Below are 21,672 nucleotides of genomic sequence, written 5' to 3'. Positions count from 1 at the left end.
CCAGGAAGTCTCGCTTGAAGCGCGCGTCCGGCCGATCGAATTCGAGGGCCCGCGCTCGCTCACGCATCGCGCGTCCCCGCGCCAGATCGGCTTCGGGGTGCTCGGCTCGCTTCGCACGCTTTCGTTCGGCGTGTCGCCGCCGGCCTTCATCACCACAGGCAATGCGCTGGGCGCGCGCAGCCACTGAGCGGAGGGCGGAGCGCGCGCAGTCACGTGGGGCGTGACGTCGCTGCGCCGTTGCTACAGACGCTCCTCCCCGCTCCTCGCGCCGTTGCTATGGGACGGCGGATTCAGGGTCGCTTATAAAGTGCATTCGCACTTAAAACTATTTTAACAGCGAAGCTGTTACAGCTGGCATTAAGACGTCCGTTAAAGGGGTCATGAAGCACCCCTTGGGCTGATTGAAAAAACACATCCTGCGGAAAGCTGACACGGCTATGAACTGCTCTGCCAAATATTACAGTCGTGCGCGCCGCGTAATGGCCACAAGCGGAGCGCGAAGTTGCCGTTTCCCCAGGCACCCTCTTTTCAAACAGAGGCCGGTTCTCACTCTCGTCGGTGGGCGGGGCGTCTGTCCGCTGTACGTCGCAAGAGACATAGCATGCTTATTGGCCGATAGCCGACGTAAATCGAAAGCGGCGTTCGGATCAGATGCGCTTCTTGCCGCGGGGTGCCGCCACTTGCCGGCGCCGCACTCCTCAGTACACGGTAGCCGCACTCGCGCAAGCGAATCACAGCGGGAGAGCGATCGCGTTTCATGACGCGCGCTGGCGTAACTTCTTTCCCCCATGCCATCCCTCCCTGTCTAGCTTCCAGTGCGCTCGTCGGCACGAGAAAAGAGAGAAAGCGCTGGGAGCGTGCGCCAAACCCCCGTAACTCCGCTGATTCTTGACGGATTCGAGAAATTTTTGCGGCAATCGATTCGGGAAGCAGTACACTCCGATACTGAGGCCATTAGATCATTACTTGGAAAAGTGGTTCATGACCCCTTTAACAAAAAATCCCTGCTGAGCCGCTGCTAAAAATAGTCATGCCGCCGCCGAGCCGAGGAACAGCCGCCGCCGAGCCGTCGCCATAGCAACCGCCACAATTTCTTACACCGCGACTCAGGGACAGCGATTTCAACGCATCCAGAGTGGCAAGCTTTGCGCGTATTCCGGATCCGCCCGTCGCCGTCTCTTGGCTGCCGCTTCTTCGGCCAAGCACACTGGATCCAATCGCATCCGGCGTTGTGATCCCCGGGCTGCAGCACGACGAGCTGAGGATCAAACCAGCTGCGCTGTGCCAAGCTTTGCGCAACGTAGTGCAAACTTCACGCATTTTCTTCTTGTATTAGTAAATTAGTTTTTCACAATATCAAAATAACCAAGCTTGACGCACGAATACGCTTGGTAAGCGAGAAAACGCGAAAAAAGAAAACGAGGGTGGCGACTCCACCTTGAAGTATACCTTACCAATCGCCGTGACGTCATAAATTTTGACGGCGCCCACTAGGGCCTACGTAGTTCATAATCGGTAAATATGAAGCACACTGTCCTCTGACGGGGCCAGAGACTTAGCATACCATGTTTGAAAAAATTTCATTGAACCAATATGGCCGAAATACGAATAAAACATATCGAAATGCGTGACGTCACGTGCGGATATTTCGGCGCGAATTATAAAAATGCAACGTTCACCTTCATTTTTTCTTCAATTAACGAGCCTATGACGGTCAAACTAACGAGAATAGAGTTTTGTGACTATAATTTATCATTTTAATCTGGTTCATGGTTTCACTTTAGTACCCCTTTAAGCGTTAAACACCGAAAAAATTTTGTTAAACAAACCCTTCTACCGCGTTACAGCACAAAGTGGAATGCTTACGTCGTTGTCCGTCTTCAACTGGCGGCGGTCGGGGGAACCGCTGCCACTCCTGATAACGTCAGCGGTCCGAGCGGCGGTCGGAGTAGTGAACTGGCTAGCGTTGCGCCGAAAGGAAGCCCGGGCCGCGGGAGCAGCCGACGGTGGTGCCCGCACCGGGGCTGCGCGCTCTTCCGGCGAAACACTTCGGCGTGACCTGCGCAGCCGCAGAACGATCGCCAGTGACCCGTTATACCGGAGGCCACTGGCAGGTTGTGCAAGAAATATTCTCGCCCATGTCTTAACCGTAAGCTTTGCTATCATAACCCATATATGTCTTCATTGTTGATACACGCCGCACATTTGATATTCTGCCATCGTCAGAGCGTTCCCGTTCCCAGAACTAACGCAGTTACCCATTCATTGTGACTTCTGGCTAAGACTGCTAGAGAATAGAACCAGATTCCTGGGCCTATGAAGAGCATCCGTGACCCCCTATATTTTAAACATGTCCTGATAGCTAATTAATAAGCTAGACTTTAACCATTGTGTAATTTTATCTCTCTGTTGTATTCTGTGAGTTATATGTTTGCTGCTAAGAGTAGTGTAGTAGTATAGAGTAGTATTTACTGCTAAACTAAGACTATTCTAAGGATTGGTTTCGGTGCCGCCATGAGGAGCTGTTAACATTGCAGTTTTATCTCTTTAACAACTAAACGAACAGTGCTACGGTAGATGCATGCGAATGAGAACGGCTGGGTTGGTGCATTCGACGTTTCATGACCTTGTTAACATTGCGAAACGATATCCTAAAAAAAGTAAGCAAACATTCGCTTAACAGCTCAAGATGACGGCGTCCATGTGTGGAAAGTGATACCGTCTTATAGGTGATTTTACAGGACTGCATAGACTACATGAAAACGATGATGGCGTTATATAACCGCTGATAACAAACATCAGTCAGCATTAGCGACCTTTAGCCATTTGAAGCCAACGGTGGCTAGCACAGAGCAAGATTATTCGTAATCTAGCCAATGCACACAAACAATAGTGAGTGCTAACAAGTGCTGGTAGCAATTCCAGTAAATACGGTACTAAAAGTCCCGTGACTCAGTGTCACGCCCTGTCAGACTGCACTGCCTTCGAGATCGGCGCCCACAGAAATCGGAAATTGTCGTAAGCGTAACACAGTGCAGGCGGAAGAGCGCTAGGAAGGCGTTGCCCGCCGTTATAAAGATTCCGGAGGCGACATCAAGCCCTGGCTTAAGTGTGTGGTAATGGCACGGGACGTCGGCGTGCGGTGCCACTACCAGACTTTGGGTTCACTTTGTGTATCACGCGCTAACGAAGCGGATCTTGGAGGCCACGTAGAAAGACGCGCGCGGTTGAGATCGGCTCCGCCAGGTGCCGCAACGATCCAAGCTCAGAGTCTTTCAATGAACTCAATATTTATTTTCACTAATTAACCTGACAGTTAAGTGGTCCTTATCTTAAGTAAAGTTATGCTCCGATATCATATGTATCCAATATTACCCTTAGCTTAAACCAGAACCATGTGTTTTCCTTTCATTACTATTCTGAAAACCGGAAGTAAGTGCTCGACTGGCTGTGCTCGGACGAGAAACAAGGCTGTCACTCCGGTCTCGTGCCACCAAAAAGGCGCGTTCGTGCAGCCTTGTGCATGTGTGACCGTGGCACAGTGGTTAGAGCATCCGTCACCTATCGTCACGAACCGAGAGGTCGTGGGTTTGACTCCCGTTTACGGAACTTTTTTCTTCAAGTTTTCTTTTTCTTTGCCATCAGATCGTGCGGATTTCGCTGACGTATTTCCGTTACGGAAATACGTCATGAAAGTCTTGGGGGACCCCGGCATAAAACACTTTCGTGTTAAAGAAATTTTGTGGCTTACGTGACAGAAGTACGATATGATTACGAAGCACGCCGTAGCGGGGGACTAGGGGTTAATTTTGACCACCTGGGGTCCTTCAACGCCACCCTAAATCTAAGCGCCTGGTGCGCTCTCGCACATCACTCCCATTGAAATGCGGCCGCTCTGGCCGGGATTCTAACCCGAGCATTCATGCTCGTGGCTTCGATCCTCGTCCACGGCGATACTGATCTCTACTGTTAGAACGAATATCGTATATAACGAACGAACCTATGGTTGAGATGCTACTTCGTTATAGCGAGGTTTAACTGTATAAATTAAGGGGGGACGCGGCTTTCGTATCGCGAAAAATGGCAAAAAAATCGATTTTTTGAAAATCACATTTTCAGTTTCTGTAGCCCTTTTTATATCCGATTCCAAAATATCTTTACCGAAAACCGCGTAGAAGTGCTATAAAAAAATTGTTGCGCCTGCCGAGGTGGCGAAAATTATTGGGGAAATCGCAAAAAAACACTGATTTTCAAAAAATCATAGCTTCGCAATGACGCCACCGGGCGCCGATATCTTGGGCTCATCGGAAAGCGCATTTATCCGTCTTCAAATTCCCCGCCGTAGCTGGCTCCTCCCTTCGAAAACAAGCGCACAAAAAGCAAATGTTCGAAGGTCGTTTCGAGCCCTCCGATTGGCCGCGTCCGCCATGTTGCCCCAGCGCGCCTCGCCATTGGTCCGATGCTCGCTCCGGCCGGGAGATCGTCGTCTGCAGCTCGTGCGTCTCGAGCTCACGGCTGTCGAAAGTCGCGCTACTTCGTTGCGTGTTCGCAATCGCTCTGTGTTCACGGCTCGACGATAACTTTGAACAAGAACTACGTTTTAGTTTGGAGCTACTAGCGGAAGCTCGGTGGGATTACGATGGCGCGCCGCACTCGTAGCGAACATCGCAAACGCGCGTCTCGGACCGACTTTCTAGCGTTGACTCGTCGGATCCGTGGTTGGAGGTTCTGCTTATGCGCACTTCGGACGTCGTGACGAAGATGATCGCAGGACGACTCTTTGTACTCGCGACCACGCATTACGTACTTTGAAACATCGGGCACCGCGGCCGGCGCGTCTACTGCTCGGAGTCGTCACTAGGCCTAACTCCGCTCACGGCGTCGGCATGCGAGACGAACCTCGAACTTTGCGGGCAAGAGCAACGCGTTAGCGGACTCGCGGCAGTGTGCTTCTTCGCAAGGAACGAAGCGCTCCCCCCGCCGGCTTCTCGGTACAGCGGATGGTCATTTTACGCATCGGCAGCGGACCCCACGGCCAAGCTCGTCGCGCAGCGGGCGCGCGTCGGCGTCCCGCAATGCGAGGCCAAACACGTTGCGCGCCTATTTTTCGTCGCCGCACCTAGGCATATTGCGCATCGTCACCGAATGCCGCCACCCAGCACATCGCGTGCCGACTTCCCGGACTATGCGGCCGAGCACTTAGAGGTGAAATAAAGCACTGGTGATGCAATTTAGGCGCGCTTGGGGCCGTGCGTGGTACCGCCGTAAGCGCTCATGAATCATCTGAAAAAATAAAAGCCTCGCAGAAAACCGTGTCCGCGACCGGGTGAATGATGAAGCGCATCGCAGGCGAGGTTTACAAATTAGCTTGACGAGTGAAACAGGGAGATGAATTCATATCTGCCCAGTTCGCGTCTTGATAAACTGCTAAGGAATTCCTATTCCACCATAACTGCCTGTTATTTAGGAAGAAGTGATAGGCTGCCATGATGAGAGCCGCTTTTAGTATCCTATAAAAATGATTCAATGATCAATTGCAATCAAGACTGTTAATTATGTTAATGAGAGCATGAATACAAGAAGGCTGGCAAATCATCATAGTACATGACCTACTTGAATTACAATATCTTGTTTTTTGTCATGTCTATTACACCACTTCATAACTTCGTTTAAAATTCATGCTACATGTTCTTTGTATATCAGAAAAGGATTTTAAGAAAAAAGAAAGAAAACAAAGGCACAACCGATGAAAGGCCACATGTGCAGGAGGTCCAACCTTATAAAACACCTTAAAGATCACAATCTTCTTGTGTTTTAGAGAAGCAAGGCACCTCAAACTAAGGACAGGGCACTCAAGAAAGTGCACATTACGAAGGACTCAAAAGATTACGACCCCAGTGCCTTTTGATGAAGTAATATCGTTGGTACAACTTTAAAAGCCGTTTTCTCAAAACGACTTTTCTTGCTTCCTGCTTCGCTTGTTCCGCTGATTTCTCACTGACCGCTGGGTCTATTTCAGTTCCGTTTTTTGTTCTATATTCCTTGAAGCACAGTTCAGGGCGTGACATTCTTGCTTTTTCAGTATGGCGTTTTGATAATTAGCTATTTGACGAGTTGCACAAAGCCTCGATGCCTGTTACGCAGTCACCTCATGAAAAATGAAAACTAAAAAAAATTTTGTTGCAAATAAAAAAATCTAAGAATGTCACGCCCGCAATCAGACATCTTAGAATGCATAGCACTTTGAATGAGTTTCCTATCACATTTTTTAAGCGAGTCAGACTCGGAACAAGAGCAGAAGGTGAAATATATTGTAAATCAAAAAGTTGTAAAGATATATTCATGAAATTTCTACAGTAGCATTAAAGCAACATTTCAAATAAGTGTGCCAATTTTCATCAAAATCCATGAAGAAATAAGAAAGTTGGTAACGAAAGCCACGTCCCCCCTTAAGGCGAAAGCCTTAGACGCCTCATCAAACGCGAAAATAGACTGGCGTCCCGCGTCGGCTGCGTCAACACAAGTGATGCAAAAAATCATCATCACGTGATAACGTCACCACATGACGTCATCACGACGTCAGATATCGTCAAAATTTGTTACGTCACATGACGTGACGCGATGACGTCATCGCATGAAATCGTCGCTTGGTCAACGGTGGCCCGATCACGGAGGCAGTGCAAAACCAGGTGAGGTGCCTCCGATCCTGGAGGCAGTGGAAAACCACGTTAGGTGCAGAAAGCTGTCGGAGGGTGGCGGGGCAAGGAACGATACATCGAATGAGATGAAAAAAAAGATGGCTTTCCCCTTCCAGTCGTCTTGGGTGAGTGCATGAGGGACCCTGTAAGTTTTCAAGGAAAGTTACCTTCGGCGGGGCCTCCGGCGGCGTTCCCTGCGGCTCCGGTCGGAGGAAGAAGAGGAGGACGGAGAAGAAGACTTGATGCGGCGTCTCGGCAGGCTGCCCTTCCTCCTCCGCCGCCGCTCCTGCTGGTCTCCGCTGTCGCGACGCTCGCGGCTGTTTCCTCCCTTTTGCCGCGATCGCACGGGAGACGAAAAGCGCTCTCGGCCACTGGCTTGGTCGTCGCGCTTCTTCTCGCACACTAGGCTGAGCAGGTCCTGCTCCAGGCGCCGGCTCAGCGGCACCAGAGCGGCAGCTTCTGCGTGTACCGAGAAGTACCAGCTTAACAAGGTGTGGGTTCGAGCCAGTTGGTACTCCGTGATCAACACTTCCTGAGCAATATTTTCTTAGACAACGGACGAAACAGACACGGACTGCGTCCGTCTGTGTCAATTTCGTCCGTTGTCTAAGAAAATATTGCGCAAGAAGTGCTGATGATCGAGAAGTACAGAGACCACAGGCTTAAAACCCGTTGCAGTGGTCTAGTGGCTAAGCTGCGCGACGGCCGACACGAAGGTCGCGGTATCGAATCCCGGCCGCGGCGGCCGCATTTTCGATGGAGGCGAGAATGCTTGAGGCCCGTGTACTCAGATTTAGGTGCACGTTAAAGAAACCCACGTGATCGAAATTTTCGGAGCCTTCCACTACGGCGTCCATCGTAAACATTCGTGGTTTTGGGGCGTGAAACACCAACAATTATTATTACCACCGGCTTAAAGCGACACTAAAGGTAAAAGCGCTTTCTATATTATTAGTAAATTCCTTCTGTGAAAAGTTCAAAATCACCACGCTCGCCACGAGAAAACGCTTGGGACGCGAGAAAAAGCGCAAGAAAGAAAATGCGGGTGGCGACGCCGCCTTGATATTACGGCACGAAACGCCGTGACGTCCCAGATTTTCACAGCGTCTGCTAGGGCCCACGTAGTTCCTAATAAGTAAAAATGAATAACATTGACCTCTGAGGGCGCCATAGACTTAACGCACCAAGTTTCAGGAAATTTCGTTGAGCCAATGTCGCCAAAGTACGGCAAACACAGTTTGAAATTCATGACGTCACACGTGGAGCTTTCGGCGGGATATTTAAAAATGGAACTGACGTTGATTTTCTCCTCTATTAATAAACTTATGATGGTGAAAGTAACGACAGTAAAGCTCTCAGAGTACACTTGATCAGTCTAAACTGATTCTTTGCTTCACCCTAGTTTTCCCTTAAATGTCCAGCTTAAATTATCAGTCAATCGATCGATCGATCGATCAATCAATCAATCAATCAATCAATCAATCAATCAATCAATCAATCAATCAATCAATCAATCAATCAATCAATCAAGCTATAGCACTGCCAAAAAGTGGGCTAGTTAACATAATATTACCTGGGGTTTTACGTCCAAAAACCACGACAGGATTATGAGGGACGCCGTAGTGGAGGGCTGCGGAAATTTCGACCATTAGGTGTCCTTTAGCGTGCACTGACATCGCACATTACACAGGCCTCTATCATTCCTCCTTCATCTAAATGCGACCCCGGGATCGAACCCGCGACCCTCGGGTCAGCAGCCGAGCACCGTAACCGCTACACTACCGCGGCGGACAAGTGGGCTATAGTTGCTACGGTTCATAGCCACTAGGACGACACGGCACGCGAAATAATGGAAGCCCTCTTCATTAAGAACGCTGCGTCAGCTGTCCTTCAGTTGCATTATCACGAAGCGAAATCAGTTTCTTGGATGCGGTGTGGTCGGGCCCGTAGCCAGGAATTTTTTTCGGGGGGGGGGGGGGGGGGCACTTGCTGAAAACCTTGACTGTTTGAGAAAAACACCTATTTTCATTATTTATTTTCGGTAAAACACCATGTATCATAAAAATTTCGCCCCCCCCCCCCCGCCCCCCTGGCTACGGGCCTGGTGTGGTGATTGCGCCTCTGCAGGTATTTACTGATGCTGTGTAGTCATTCTTACGTACTACCTTTGCGCATAGTTGCGAGATGTTAAATATTGTTTACTCGACCATTTTGTTCATTTCTCTTAGTGTCTTTAGAGCGGAAGCTGTTATGAGAACACAACAGCAGCCGATTTCTATGGCCTAGTTGTCTGCCGCCGCCTCCTGTGTCCGTACCAGCTATCGCGCACAGTGAGTGAGTGAGAGAGAGAGAGGTTTCTATTTGTACCCAAGCACCCTGTGTGGCAACCGAGTATTCTACCACAGAGCCACGCCGGTGCTTGAAGCTCCTTTGCAAGAGGATCCTATACAGGCGTCATGCCAGACAATGAATCACGTTAACAGATGTAATACAGCATGTAGCATCTTCATAGGCTTACCGTTTCTCGTGGCCCGAAGCGATTCCCGCTGGTTTTTGAAGCTACGGTCAGTGGGTCTCTGCAGCGAGTACAAGAATGCAGTATGTGTTAACATTTGTTATGCGCAATGACAGGCTCTCGAACTACAGAAAAGAAAAGAGAAGGAAAAGAACGAGGCGCATTCCCCAGTTAATCGTTGGTGGCAACAAAATACTATCGGAATCTAAATATCTAGAAATACAGGACCGTTCCTTCTACGCATACAGTATTGCGATAAGCGCTACAGCAACAAGTGAGGTTTTGTGATGGATTTATTAAAATCGTCATTCAGCAAGCGGTTCCATCGTACATACAAGCTGCGGCGTTTACGGTTTGTTTACTTCTTCTTTTTTATTATGAGTTTTTGCGCTTTAAGAAAAATTATGCAGTTGCATTCAACGGAAAAGCTGTAGAAAGTGCGGAGCACTGATTCGCCTACCCTTCAGCGCCGCTCGCGTTCACGGGCAAGCGCGCGCTGGCGTTCTAAACGTGTAGCCTGCTCAGCGTCCATGACGGGAAAGGGAATCTTAATTTGTGATGCAGCGGTTCACACTCTCACTTCCCTTTCCCATCCTCTTGCTATACTTTACTATACACGGCTACGCTATGCTTTACCCACCTCATTTCCCTCATCCACACCCTCACATCACTCCCCCTCGCCCACACTTACATTTGCCATCCTTGTTATACTATACTAAACATGGCAACGCTATATCATGTTGGCTACGCTATGTTTTACCCCCTCCCTTGCTCCTTTCCTTCCTCCTCACACCACTCCTAACCCTCACTTCCCTTTCCCGTCCAGGCTAGCACAATGCTATAGATGGTTATGCTATAGATGGCTATGTATACACGGTTTTGCCTGCGTGACGCATACATGACTATGCTATGCTTTGCCCTCCTCATTTCCCTCCTCCTTACATTCATTTCCTTTTCCCGCACTCTTACTATACCATACTAGACATGGCTATGCTATACATGGTTTCGCCTGCGTGAGGCCATACATGGCTATGCTATGCTTTACCCTCTCCCTTCCTCTTTTCCATCCTCCTCACCCTCACATCACTCCTCATGCCCACTTCGCTTTCCCGCCCCCTTGCTATACATGGCTATGCTGTACATGGCTTTCCTGCGTGACGCCAAGTGGTGACATAGAATGGCAGCATACGATCACAGCATACTCTCTTCCTCCTTCCCCCTTACTTCCTCCTTTCCCTCCTCCTCACCCTCAAGTCGCTCCTCCTCACTTTCCTTTCCCGCCCCTCTGCTATACATGGCTATGATATACATGGTTATGCCTGCGTTACGCCAAGCGTCATGAGACGACGACGACGACAGCACACGACAGCCCGAGCCCCTAAAGCGTTCCGCACTAAAATACACCACATATATAAGCACTATGTATAAGCCTATAAAGTGGTAAACTGTTGCTCTTGACACTTTCGTTTACCTGACTGGGAAACAGAATGTCGACTATTAAAGGAGAAAATGGACACCAAGACTTCCTTTTCTTGAGTTTCGCGTCGAAACTTCAGTGCTCATACGTCGTGGTGACGTAACCGACCTTCTTGCATCTATCTCAACTCGGTGAAACAAAAGTTACCGAAACTCCATCATTTCAGCCATTGGTTCTCGTGGTGTAAAACCATAGCATCGAAACCATCACGAAGGATGAGGTGGTAAGAATGTGCTCAGCTAAACAAAAACAAGCAACCTTTCCGTGTTACAGAAAAAAAAGAAGAAAAAAGAAGAAGCGCTGCCCTGTTCTCGAACAAATGGCGCTGTCTTAAGAAACGCAGCTAGTTGCGTGAGAACATGATCTTTGTAATAGAGAAGAAAATGTTCAGTTCTTGTTTCACGATGCACCAGCAAGACGTGAAGGCAAGTTAGGCTTACATCTAGTCTACTACATAGTTAATAATAATAATAATAATAATAATAATAATAATAATAATAATAATAATAATAATAATAATAATAATAATAATAATAATAATAATAATAATTTGAGAGGCGTTACGTGCCAGAACCACGATATGATTAAGAGGCACGTCGTATGGTGGAGGGCTCCGGAAGTTTAGACCATCCAGCGTTCTTTACCTTGCACTAACATCGCGCAGTTCATTGGCCTCTAGCACTTCGCCTCCATCAAGATGCGATCGCTGCGGCCAGGATCGAAACCGCGATTTTCGGGTCAGCAGCCGAGTAACACACAAGGGATGTTCACTACACCATTCAACAGGCCCGAATGGGTACCGCATGTGTGGGGCGAATAGTTTATCCTATAGCGCATGACATAGGATGTGGTAGCATTTTGTCCATGTGTAGTTTTCTTTGCTTCTTCCCATTCAAATGGAAGCGCATGCTGCATTAATCTCGGTAGAAGTTTGCGTTCACACCTCGCTGTCATCCCGTACTCTATCAAGTTCGCCCAGGCCTGCGACCACGGGAGATTTAGGTCCGAGCTAGTTAGTTGTCTGTCTTGTTTACAAAAAGAAGAAAAGAAAATCACAGCCCCTCCACTACTGCAAGGATGGTTGGTAGCCAGCGTGACGAGCGGCTGCGGCTGCATGTTCCGCGGTAACGACTTCACGTCGTTTTCGCGCCCACTTGCGCTTCTGTGCGCGTTGGCGCTCCTTCATTTGCCACTCTTCTTCCTCCGAGCGGACGACACGCGTCCGTCACATAGCTAGTCCAAAGGGATACCGCTGATGCAGATACTTTACGTCGCGAGACAAATGAGCAAATCGATTTGTGGCAAGTGCCACCGCCGAGTATCGCGACACTTGTGAAAGAAGTGGCAAGAGGGCGAGGGGAACCTGTGGCGAGTAGCACCCAAAATTGTTGTTCTACGCGTTGTTTTGCGGGATACCGCTGATGCAGATGCTTTACGTCACGAGACAAAGGAGCACGTCGATTTGTGGGAAGTGCCGCCGTCAAGTATCGCGACACTCGTGAAAGAAGTGGCAAGAGGGCGAGGGGAACCTGTGGCGAGTAGCACCCAATATTGTTAGACGCGTTATTTTGCGGGATACCGCTGATGCAGATGCTTTACGTCACGAGAAAAAGGAGCACGTCGATTTGTGGCATGTGCCACCGCCGAGCATCGCGACAATCGTGAAAGAAGTGGCAAGAGAGCGAGGGAAACCTGTGCCGAGTAGCACCCAAAATTGTTGCTATACGCGTTGTTTTGCGGGATACCGCTGATGCAGATGCTTTACGTCACGAGACAAAGGAGCACATCGATTTGTGGCAAGTGCCGCCGCTGAGTATCGCGATACTCGTGAAAGAAGTGGCGAGAGGGCGAGGGGAAGCTGTGGCGAGTAGCACCCCATACTGTTGTTATACGCGTTGTTTTGCGGACGCGATCCGCCGGAACCTAACCTAGACAGCTTCGCTCTTTAAAAAAAAAGCCAACTAAGAATACGCGTTTTGCTTTAGGGTGAACCGCACGTGTCGTATTGCGATTCGCGGCTTCGAGCACTTCGATCTAGCCAGGGCGTCTTCAACGCTTTTGAAAAACACCCGGAGGTGTCCTTTTCGAGTCGCTGAATGCCAAGCATATGGTTACATTTTCTATATAGCAAGTCTAGCATTCACGTTTTCTTGGCGGCACGTGCCGCTTCGGGCGATTCGGGCGCAGCCAAGCCGGATCCTATTTCGAGAACGCCAGACTGGTGCTCGTTTTCAGTTCGAATAATCTCTTTGATCCAGTCCCAAAGAGGCCTTGGCTTCGCATCTCCCTTCAATTGATGATATTGTTAATAATCATATATAGCTTATTTTACGTAACCAGGAATAACACAAACGTACGGTTGCTGTAACGACTTGTACAACAAAATAAATTTTAATATACGGCTGCGAGATTATGCAAGCAACAACACGAGATAGAGGCATACATGTCGGAAACAGAAAAATGCGCTGTCAGTGATCCTTTAAACGGGACTACTAAACACTCTTAAACGATCCTGAAGGCGTTGAAATATGTAGTATAGACTCTAAGAAAAAGAAAAGAGTCTTTTGACGCTTTCTCGTGAGTCCTGGCTTTCCACGTATATGACTCTCTTTAAACAGACACGTCAACTATCTTTGTAGACAATTATACTGTCGTCGGAGTCGTGTAACCCCCAAGAGAGTTAACACGTCTCTTTAAACAGAGTCATATACGTGACAAGTTAGGACTCACCGAAAGGAGTCATACATACTCTTTTTTTTTCTTAGAGTGTACCATAGTGAACGAACGCGTAAAGACATGTTTTAGTATTTAGGAAGGTTCACGTTAACACCGATAAAGGTGTTAAAATGCGTTTATACACGGCGTCAAAACGTGTCACGAAATGCGTATACGCTGTGAGACGCGAAAGGGGTCACACCGCGTCACTGAAATCAACCGCATTCTGGTCTTCCTTCCCGGGCTTATTGACTTAAAGGTGTACTGACACCAGTTTTCGAAGGTGAGTTCACTCAGCCTTACAGATCTCGTGTATGCCGAGAGGGCTCAGAGCAGGTGTGAAGCTCAGTAAGCCCTTATAAGAGATTTTATTTTGACATCGAAGTCGATTTTCGAATGGCGTACCTATTGACATCGACACTGTCGCGACGTCCGGCTACAGTGTCAATTCTCGTGAATTCAAGCACCAGTATGGTTATGGCTGTGATGACGTCATAGTTATAGCTGTGATGACGTCAGGTACCAAAACATTCAAAGTGACCGCTTGGGCGTCACCAAAACACTCAAGATGGCGGCTCGGGCGTCACCAACGGAGCGGAGCTGCCGTGGACGCGTCACGACATCTTGCGCGAGCACGTGACGAGAAGTTCGTGCCGTGTTGTGACGTCAGGATAGAACAGGAGCCGAAACTGGGTTTTAAAACATACTGTACTTACTTTTTCATGGTGCATTCACGCTTACCAAGCCACTTGAGGGCTTGACCCTTCATTCGACGCAAAAAAAAGGCTGAAAATTTTCCTGTCCCTTTGACGGAGCCCGCAGCGCCTTATCAATCTGCCCCGCGTTGGCAATCCAGTCCTGCATGCCTCGCAAGAAGATAAAGGCGGAGAAAGAGAAAGGGGGCGAAAGTGTTCTTGAAGGATGATGATGAGGCCGCAGATAAGAGACAGACCAGACACCCTCCTGTCGGCCCCACCTATAATAGATTCTCCCCTTTCAGCTCCTCATTTTTCCTGCTATCAACGCTCGCAGGCAGTCATCACAGACGCGCGCAAGCACGAACGCACGCACACGCGCACGCCAGACGTACGCGACGATTTGTTTGCGTCACACTGGTGTGTTGTTTATCGCACAGAGTTTCATCCTCGTTGTTTTGTACTCTCTAAAGTGACCTGCATGTAATAAATCTCATTTTATGCTTATTTTCTTATACCTCGATTGCACTGTAAAGATTGTGTCAATTATAACACTGAGAACGTGCCATCTTGGTGGGATTTTCGGGTTCACAGGGAGCAGGCGCCTTGTGAGGTTTTCCTTTTTTTTTTACCTTTTCGCCGGTATACCCTAGGGAACTGTACTTTTTGAAATAAACTACAACTAATACTACATTAGAGGAAAATCTCGCGCTAGTCCCTCTGGGAGCTGCATGGCGCTTCAGCCAGTATGGAAATGATGGGTAGTTGGTGCAGTTGCCGAAGCTTCGTTCTTTCGGCTGCGTGTGGTTTTTCGACTTTTAACAATTGTTAATTATTAAAAAAAGTTCTACACTCCCACTTTACCACCTCGACCCTTTTAGTCCCACCAATTCGAATCAGCTCACAAAGTTCACAACGAGTCATTCTTTTATCGGAAATAAAAGCCAACGCACAGCGACAAACGAAGCCGCAAGCGCGTTCGAAGCCGCAAGCACGAAGACTAGGTGAACCCACGTATACATACCCATCATTCCCACGGTGGTGGAGCGATGGCAGCGCCAGAGTTCCCTCTAGCAAATATTGCAGGAAGCTCTGTATTGTTGGAAACTCCATGGTTTATCGGACACAAATCAGATGTCATTGAGTCGCTCTCTCTCTCTCTCTCCTTCCCTCTATCTCCTCCTTTGTGGCGAGTTCTAAGTGCTGAAACTACGCACCCCGGTACGGCGTACCACAGGCGCGGTGTGTACGACTAGCCTTCTAATTACATATACGCCCTGTTCAGCTTCTACGTCATATGAAACGCGTGTTATCGAGTGCGTTTTCGAGCTCTACACTTCATCGTTAAGACAACGATAAGATATTGTTAAGCATACAACGATTGCACGGAACTTCTAAGGCTTGCAATCAGTCATCCCTACCCTGTGCGATTGAATAATGGAATTGTTTGCCTGAGTCGATGAACGAGATCCAAATCAATTTCGTAAGATGTTGACTAAACATATATGCTAACATCTCTACCCCTCTTACCATTCCTTACTGGTGTATTTTTATGTATTGGTTTATTTAAGTTAAACTTGCAGCGTCAAGGCTATTCAATCACTTATGTTACCCTCAAGTGACTGATGTTGAATGATGCCACTCGAATCGATGTTCAATGAATTGTTTAAGGTATCATTTTTTTTTCTTGAACTCGTATGACTGATGTACGACAACCCTTTTCGAACATTGTCCCCGCTCCCTTATATAATACCCTGAAGCGCTTTAAGAACAATAAATTATGATGATGAAATGTAGCTAAGTGAAAGAGGCAATAGGAACAAAGACTCGTTTTCTTCCCGCCCCGGCATTTAACGGAGTGAGGCAGCGGAGAAGTAGCACACATATATTACCTTATTAAATATCAGAAGTGCGGATCACCAGCATTTGCCAGCGATGGCATTTGCGACCTAATAACCGGTAGGATTCACATACTTCCTTCAACGTAATTGATATCGTATAAAGCGAGCGCGCGCGCTCGTGTGTGTGCGTGTGTGTGTGTGCGTGTGTGTGTGTGTGCGCGTGTGTGCGCGCGTGTGTGTGCGTGCGTGCGTGCGTGCGTGTGTGCATGCGTGCGTGCATCCGCACACTCATACACACACAGCTACCTTTCCAGAGAAAGCCCATCGCATGAAAAAGAGAGAGAAAAAAAACCTATACTACAATGCGACGAAAGCAGTCAAGGCCTCCTGCCCTTACGATCGACAGTTCTTCAGCGCTTGCGGCAGTGTCGGGAATACCGCCGACGGTGGAAAATGCCGGCGCGCAGTGCGATAAAAGAAACGGGAAGAAAAAAAAGATAAAGAAATAAAAAAAAAACGAGTTCAAACACAATACACTTTTGCAGAGGAGCAGAGAGAGACGGAGTTAGCGAGAGCGTGTGTGTGAGCGTACGGTTGTGCGCCCGAATACGAAGTCAGACTGCAAAGAGGAAACAGCCCCCCGCCCCCCGTGCGCGGCTGTCATTTCCGGTTACGTGCTTGCCATCGGCAAGCGCGGGTACGCTTCGTCACGTGACTTCCAAAGGGAGCGCAACGAAGGCACGTGCACAACAATACTGTCCCAGCCAACACGGAACACAGCGTCGGCCCACACGCTTGTACAGAATGATTTCATCTTGAGCCGATTTTCACGCACCACGCCGCCCCTACCATCCACATTACTATGCGCCATCACCTTCCTTGGAGGCAGCACCTTTCAAGACAATCATTCTACGATTGGTCTCAGAGCGGTCGTTTACAGAGTTCGATTTCCCGCGTTCCATCATTTATTTATTTAACTGTTTTACCCTCAATCGCACAAAGCTTTACAGAGGGGAGCGGGGTACATAAAATAACAAAGTAACATCAAGTTAATAACCAGAACAATATATATGAAGATACGGTGTTAGGCTAATACAACTGAATGCAAATGCAGGTACGTTGCGAAATACCCAGCAAACAATATAAAAATATATACAATATACACTTTACGCGTCATCAAGTAAGTAATTGTGTAAGGTGAAACAAAACAAGTTATGATGTGAAATGGAAACGACGTCGGAGGGAAGGTGGTTCCAGTCTTCCATCAATCGTCGATTCTTATTCTGGGATCATTCATTCATTCATTCATTCATTCATTCATTCATTCATTCATTCATTCATTCATTCATTCTTTCATTCTTCAAGTGCTTCTGATGCGGAGAACTCCCCCTTCCTTAATTCCCTTATCGTCCATCTCCCTTTCTCGATTCTCCTTAATTCTGCTAGAGCAACAGCTCAGATTAACCAACGCACGCAAATTAGTATAAACGACGAGCGACTGCTCTTGTGTGCGAGTTAAATTGAGCCTCTTTCGTAATTAAGTAGGCGAACACACGCCGGCTAATCACTCCGTTTTTCAATAACGATCTTTCCCTCTCCCTCTTTTCCTATGAGATAGTTCCGCTCCACTAACATTCTGAGGTACTCGACCCCTTTTCCATGCTTCATTTCCTTCATTCCGATTCCTTTCTCCCTTTAATTTCCTTTCTGTCTTTGGTCTTGCAGTCACCTTTCTTCCTTCCCTTGCCTTTTCATTTATTTCTCACTACATTCGTTTCCTCTCCTTTCACAGAAGTTCTTATAACACACGTATTTCAGTGGCGGCGTCTTACACGAAGTATCCGGCGCCGGCGAGCGTACAGAAATGCGGCCCTCGACGTTGCGCCATTTACATGCGCATTTGTGTGCGCCGTTTTCCCAACAACTGATGCTCTCTCGATCGTGGGCCTGTTGGCGATCAGCCGTTTCTGATGCGAAAATCTGATCTTTTAGCGAGGTTACTTGTCAGTGCACGCTGCCACATTTCATTGTTGCCTGGATATGAACGCATGATAGTTGTTGTTGCCTGGAGCGACTGAAGTGTCGCGCTGCTGAGTACGTGGATGAAGGTTCAATTCCCGGCATGGAGGAAGGAAAAAGTTAGGAGGGAGCATTGCACAATGGGAACGACAGACAGACAGACAGACAGACAGACAGACAGACAGACAGACAGACAGACAGACAGACAGACAGACAGACAGACAGACAGACAGAGATAGATAGATAGATAGATAGATAGATAGATAGATAGATAGATAGATAGATAGATAGATAGATAGATAGATAGATAGATAGATAGATAGATAGATAGATAGATAGATAGATAGATAGATAGATAGATAGATAGATAGATAGATAGATAGATAGATAGATAGATAGATAGATAGATAGATAGATAGATAGATAGATAGATAGATAGATAGATAGATAGATAGATAGATAGATAGATAGATAGATAGTGCTGAATATTTTCTTTATTTTGCTTTCTGCCTTTGCTTTTGCAGTCCCCTTTCTTCCTCAATTTTTTATTCGTTTCTCACTACATACGTTTTCTCTTTTTTCATTCATTCCCTTCCCCATTCCTTTTTTCACTTTTCTTCGGTCCCATTTTCTTTCTCGCTTGCTTACTCGATTTCAACAACCGGTATAACAAATTACACGCAAAAACAAGGACACTCCTCGTGGCGCATCGCGAAGTGGAAGGACTCGGGTGCATTAGTGTGAGCAGATCTCCCAGATGGCATTTCCATCCGTGGCACGGTTATTCCAAACACGTCAACCCCAAGCCGCTTCTCTTTCTTCGGCAAGTTTTCACTTCGAGTTTTCCAAATCGTTGTTTTTCGTACGCCGAACTGCTTCACTTCACCGATGTTAGGAAATATATAGCTCCCGCACGGCGCGGTTTGTAAAAGAGACACGGGCAAAATATATGTATATATATAAACAATCGTTTCACTGAGCTGCGAAAAACTGTCATGCTTTTTCGGAAGAGAACTGTTAGAGGCCAAAACAAATGGCCGACACTTTAAGCTATCCGTTGTGTCGAGGCAACAGCAACGATAGGAACCGCAGTTGCTCAACTTGTCGGCTAAATATAATTCCGTGGGAGCGCCGCGATTTCTATACTTCACGTTAAGCTGAAACCCTTCAATAGACATCAAAGAGAAAAATGATTTTTTCTCGTACTAGTAAGTTACTCTTCCACAATACCAAAATCACTACGCTTACCGCGAGAAGGCACTTCGACCACGAGAAAAAGCGCAAAAAGAAAATGCGTGTGGCGACGCCAACCTGACGTTCCCACACCAATCACCGTGACGTCATAGATCTTGACGGCCTGGGCTAGGGCCTACGTAGTACCAAATCGCTGTCACCAGATCGGTGAAAATGAAGTAAATGGTCCTCTGAGGGGGCAGAGACTTAACATACCAAATTTCAGGAAATTTCGTAGAGTGAATGTCGCCAAAATACGAAATATGCACTTTAAAATCCGCGACGTCACGCGCGGTCATTTCGGCGCGAAATTTAAAAATGACATATTGAACTAACTTTTCTCCTCTAGTAATAAACCTACGATGGTGAACTTAGCGTACAATTATCAGAGTACAATTAATCAATCTAAACAGATTCATTGTTTCACTTTAGTGTCCCTTTCAAAGGCTTCCGGCTTAAATGGAAACTGACACCAATTTTCGAAGGTGAGTTTGCTCTACCATACAAATCTCCTGTATACAGAGAAGGCTTTGTGCAAGTCTGGAATTGAGTAAAGACTTACAAGACATCTTATTTTGACATTATTTACGTCCATTTTCGTATGGCGTACCTACTGGCGCACGGCGTACCCACTGCGCCACGTGACAGTAGGTATACTGGCGTACCTAGTGGCACATGGTTCACTCACGCTTACCAATGCATTTTTCAGGCTCTTGAGGGCTTGGTCTTTCATTCGATGAAAAAAAAAAAGAAAAACGGCAACTGGAAATTTCTTAAGCGTCTCGTCGCACGGCCCCTTGAGCGAAGCACGGCAGGCGAAATGAAGTGATACAAGAACCCGCGTGTGATACGTCACAAATGGCGTCATTTTTGACACAATCATGTGACGTCATCATGACATCATATATCTTCAAAATTTATGATGCCACAACCAGGCCCATAGCCAGAAATTTTTCTCGGGGGGGGGGGGGGGGGCACTTGCTGAAAACCTTGACTTTTTGAGAAAAACACCAAATTTTATTATTTATTTTTAGTAAAAACACATGCTTCACCAAAATTTGGAGGGGGGGCGGACCCCTAGGGCACCCCCCCCCCCCCACTGGCTACGGGCCTGGCCACAACGAACAACGACGCCATCAGTTGTGCTGCTGCTATTAGGAGCTAGCACTATACAGCTGACATTCTGGGCTTTCCCGTTTACGTATACAAAACCTGGTATCGGCCGATACATACTATCGCGATGGAAAGAAACGCGAACAGTGCGGCATCCACGCGCCCTGCTGTTACGCATTTCTGTTCGAGCGGTTGTAGTCCGGATGGTAACAAAAGACCACAAGAGTCATCCATGATACAATCAAGGACCACTCAAGCGTCTCTATAATTGCCACCAAGGTCGGAGCGTGATGATAACAGCGCGCCGCGCTGTTCGCGTTTCTTTCCATCCCCCTCTGTAAGGAGGAGGAGGAAAGAAAGGCAGGAAGGTCAACCAGACGCGCGTCCGGTCTGCTACCCTACGCCGGGAGAAGTGGGTTAAGCGATGAAAAGATAGAGATATAGAAAGAAAGGAACATACAAAAACGATACACGTGAGCTTAAACTACAGGGATGGGTCCTATATTACAGGACGCAGGATCTGCAGGCCTATCACGTTCCACTGTAGACCGTCCAGTCACAGTGCCTACTGAAGGCTTGCAAGTACTGGACATACAACATCCAGTACCTCTTGTACGGACTGAGCGTACGGTGATTTCAGCCTGCCGACGAATGCGCGAAGTGTGTCTAATAATGACTGAATCACTATTAGACACACTGTACGTGTCAGCCAAAACTACAACAACATGGTTCTGACTCATGAGGCATGCCTCTAGAGGGGTACTTCGCATGGTTCCTTACCACCCGATGGCTAAGATGTACACCAAATGCACCGTACACGAACGCTTTCGCATTTCACCGCGTCACTGGAGCGAAAGCCTCTGCCTGGATCGAAACCGCTACCCGGTGCTAGAGAGTTACTGTTATCGCTATGTTTTAGTTACTGTTCCTGTTACGTAGCGCTCAGCAGCGCAGTGCTATAAAGTACACTTCAGGAACCGAACGTCGAACTCAGTATCATATTTTAATAATGAACATGTGCAACAACGCCATATTGCACATTTACCTATAGCACTATACCCAAGCGAAGGCGAACCTGAAATGGGAGTCACTAGAAAAGCACAGGAAAAAACTTTGAAACTTTTTCATAATATTTTTCGCTCAAAAATTAGCATTGATTGGCAACAGTATATGCTTGAACCTCATTACGTGTCCGCACCGGGCGATCATTTCCATAAAGTGCGTGAAATGTTTTGCAATACAGAATCCTTCGGAATGTCGTTTTTCCCCAAGAACAATATGGGAGTGGAATAGATTACCTGCTGCCATTGTTAATGAAATATCAAACGATACGGTTTATGCCTTGTTGACTTAGTGTTTTATTAGT

General features: G+C 47.5%; 1 protein-coding gene across 1 annotated transcript in view; it reads right to left on the bottom strand.

Annotated features, from left to right (window-relative positions):
- Nucleotides 1-21,672, bottom strand: part of LOC119405010 (serine/arginine repetitive matrix protein 1-like) — a 90,135-nt gene that overhangs the window by 48,648 nt on the left and 19,815 nt on the right. Inside the window, exons 4-6 of the mRNA XM_037671756.2 lie at nt 9,217-9,274; nt 6,866-7,157; nt 1,867-2,059 (exon numbers count right to left, since the gene is read on the bottom strand). Coding sequence (XP_037527684.1) covers nt 1,867-2,059; nt 6,866-7,157; nt 9,217-9,274 — 543 coding nt within the window. The remainder of the gene's footprint in view (nt 1-1,866; nt 2,060-6,865; nt 7,158-9,216; nt 9,275-21,672) is intronic.

This window comes from Rhipicephalus sanguineus, chromosome 9 (genome assembly GCF_013339695.2).
Source record: "Rhipicephalus sanguineus isolate Rsan-2018 chromosome 9, BIME_Rsan_1.4, whole genome shotgun sequence".
Taxonomy (NCBI): domain Eukaryota; kingdom Metazoa; phylum Arthropoda; class Arachnida; order Ixodida; family Ixodidae; genus Rhipicephalus; species Rhipicephalus sanguineus.
The sequence above is the reverse complement of the archived record's forward strand: the minus strand, read 5'-3'. Positions and strand labels throughout refer to the sequence as shown.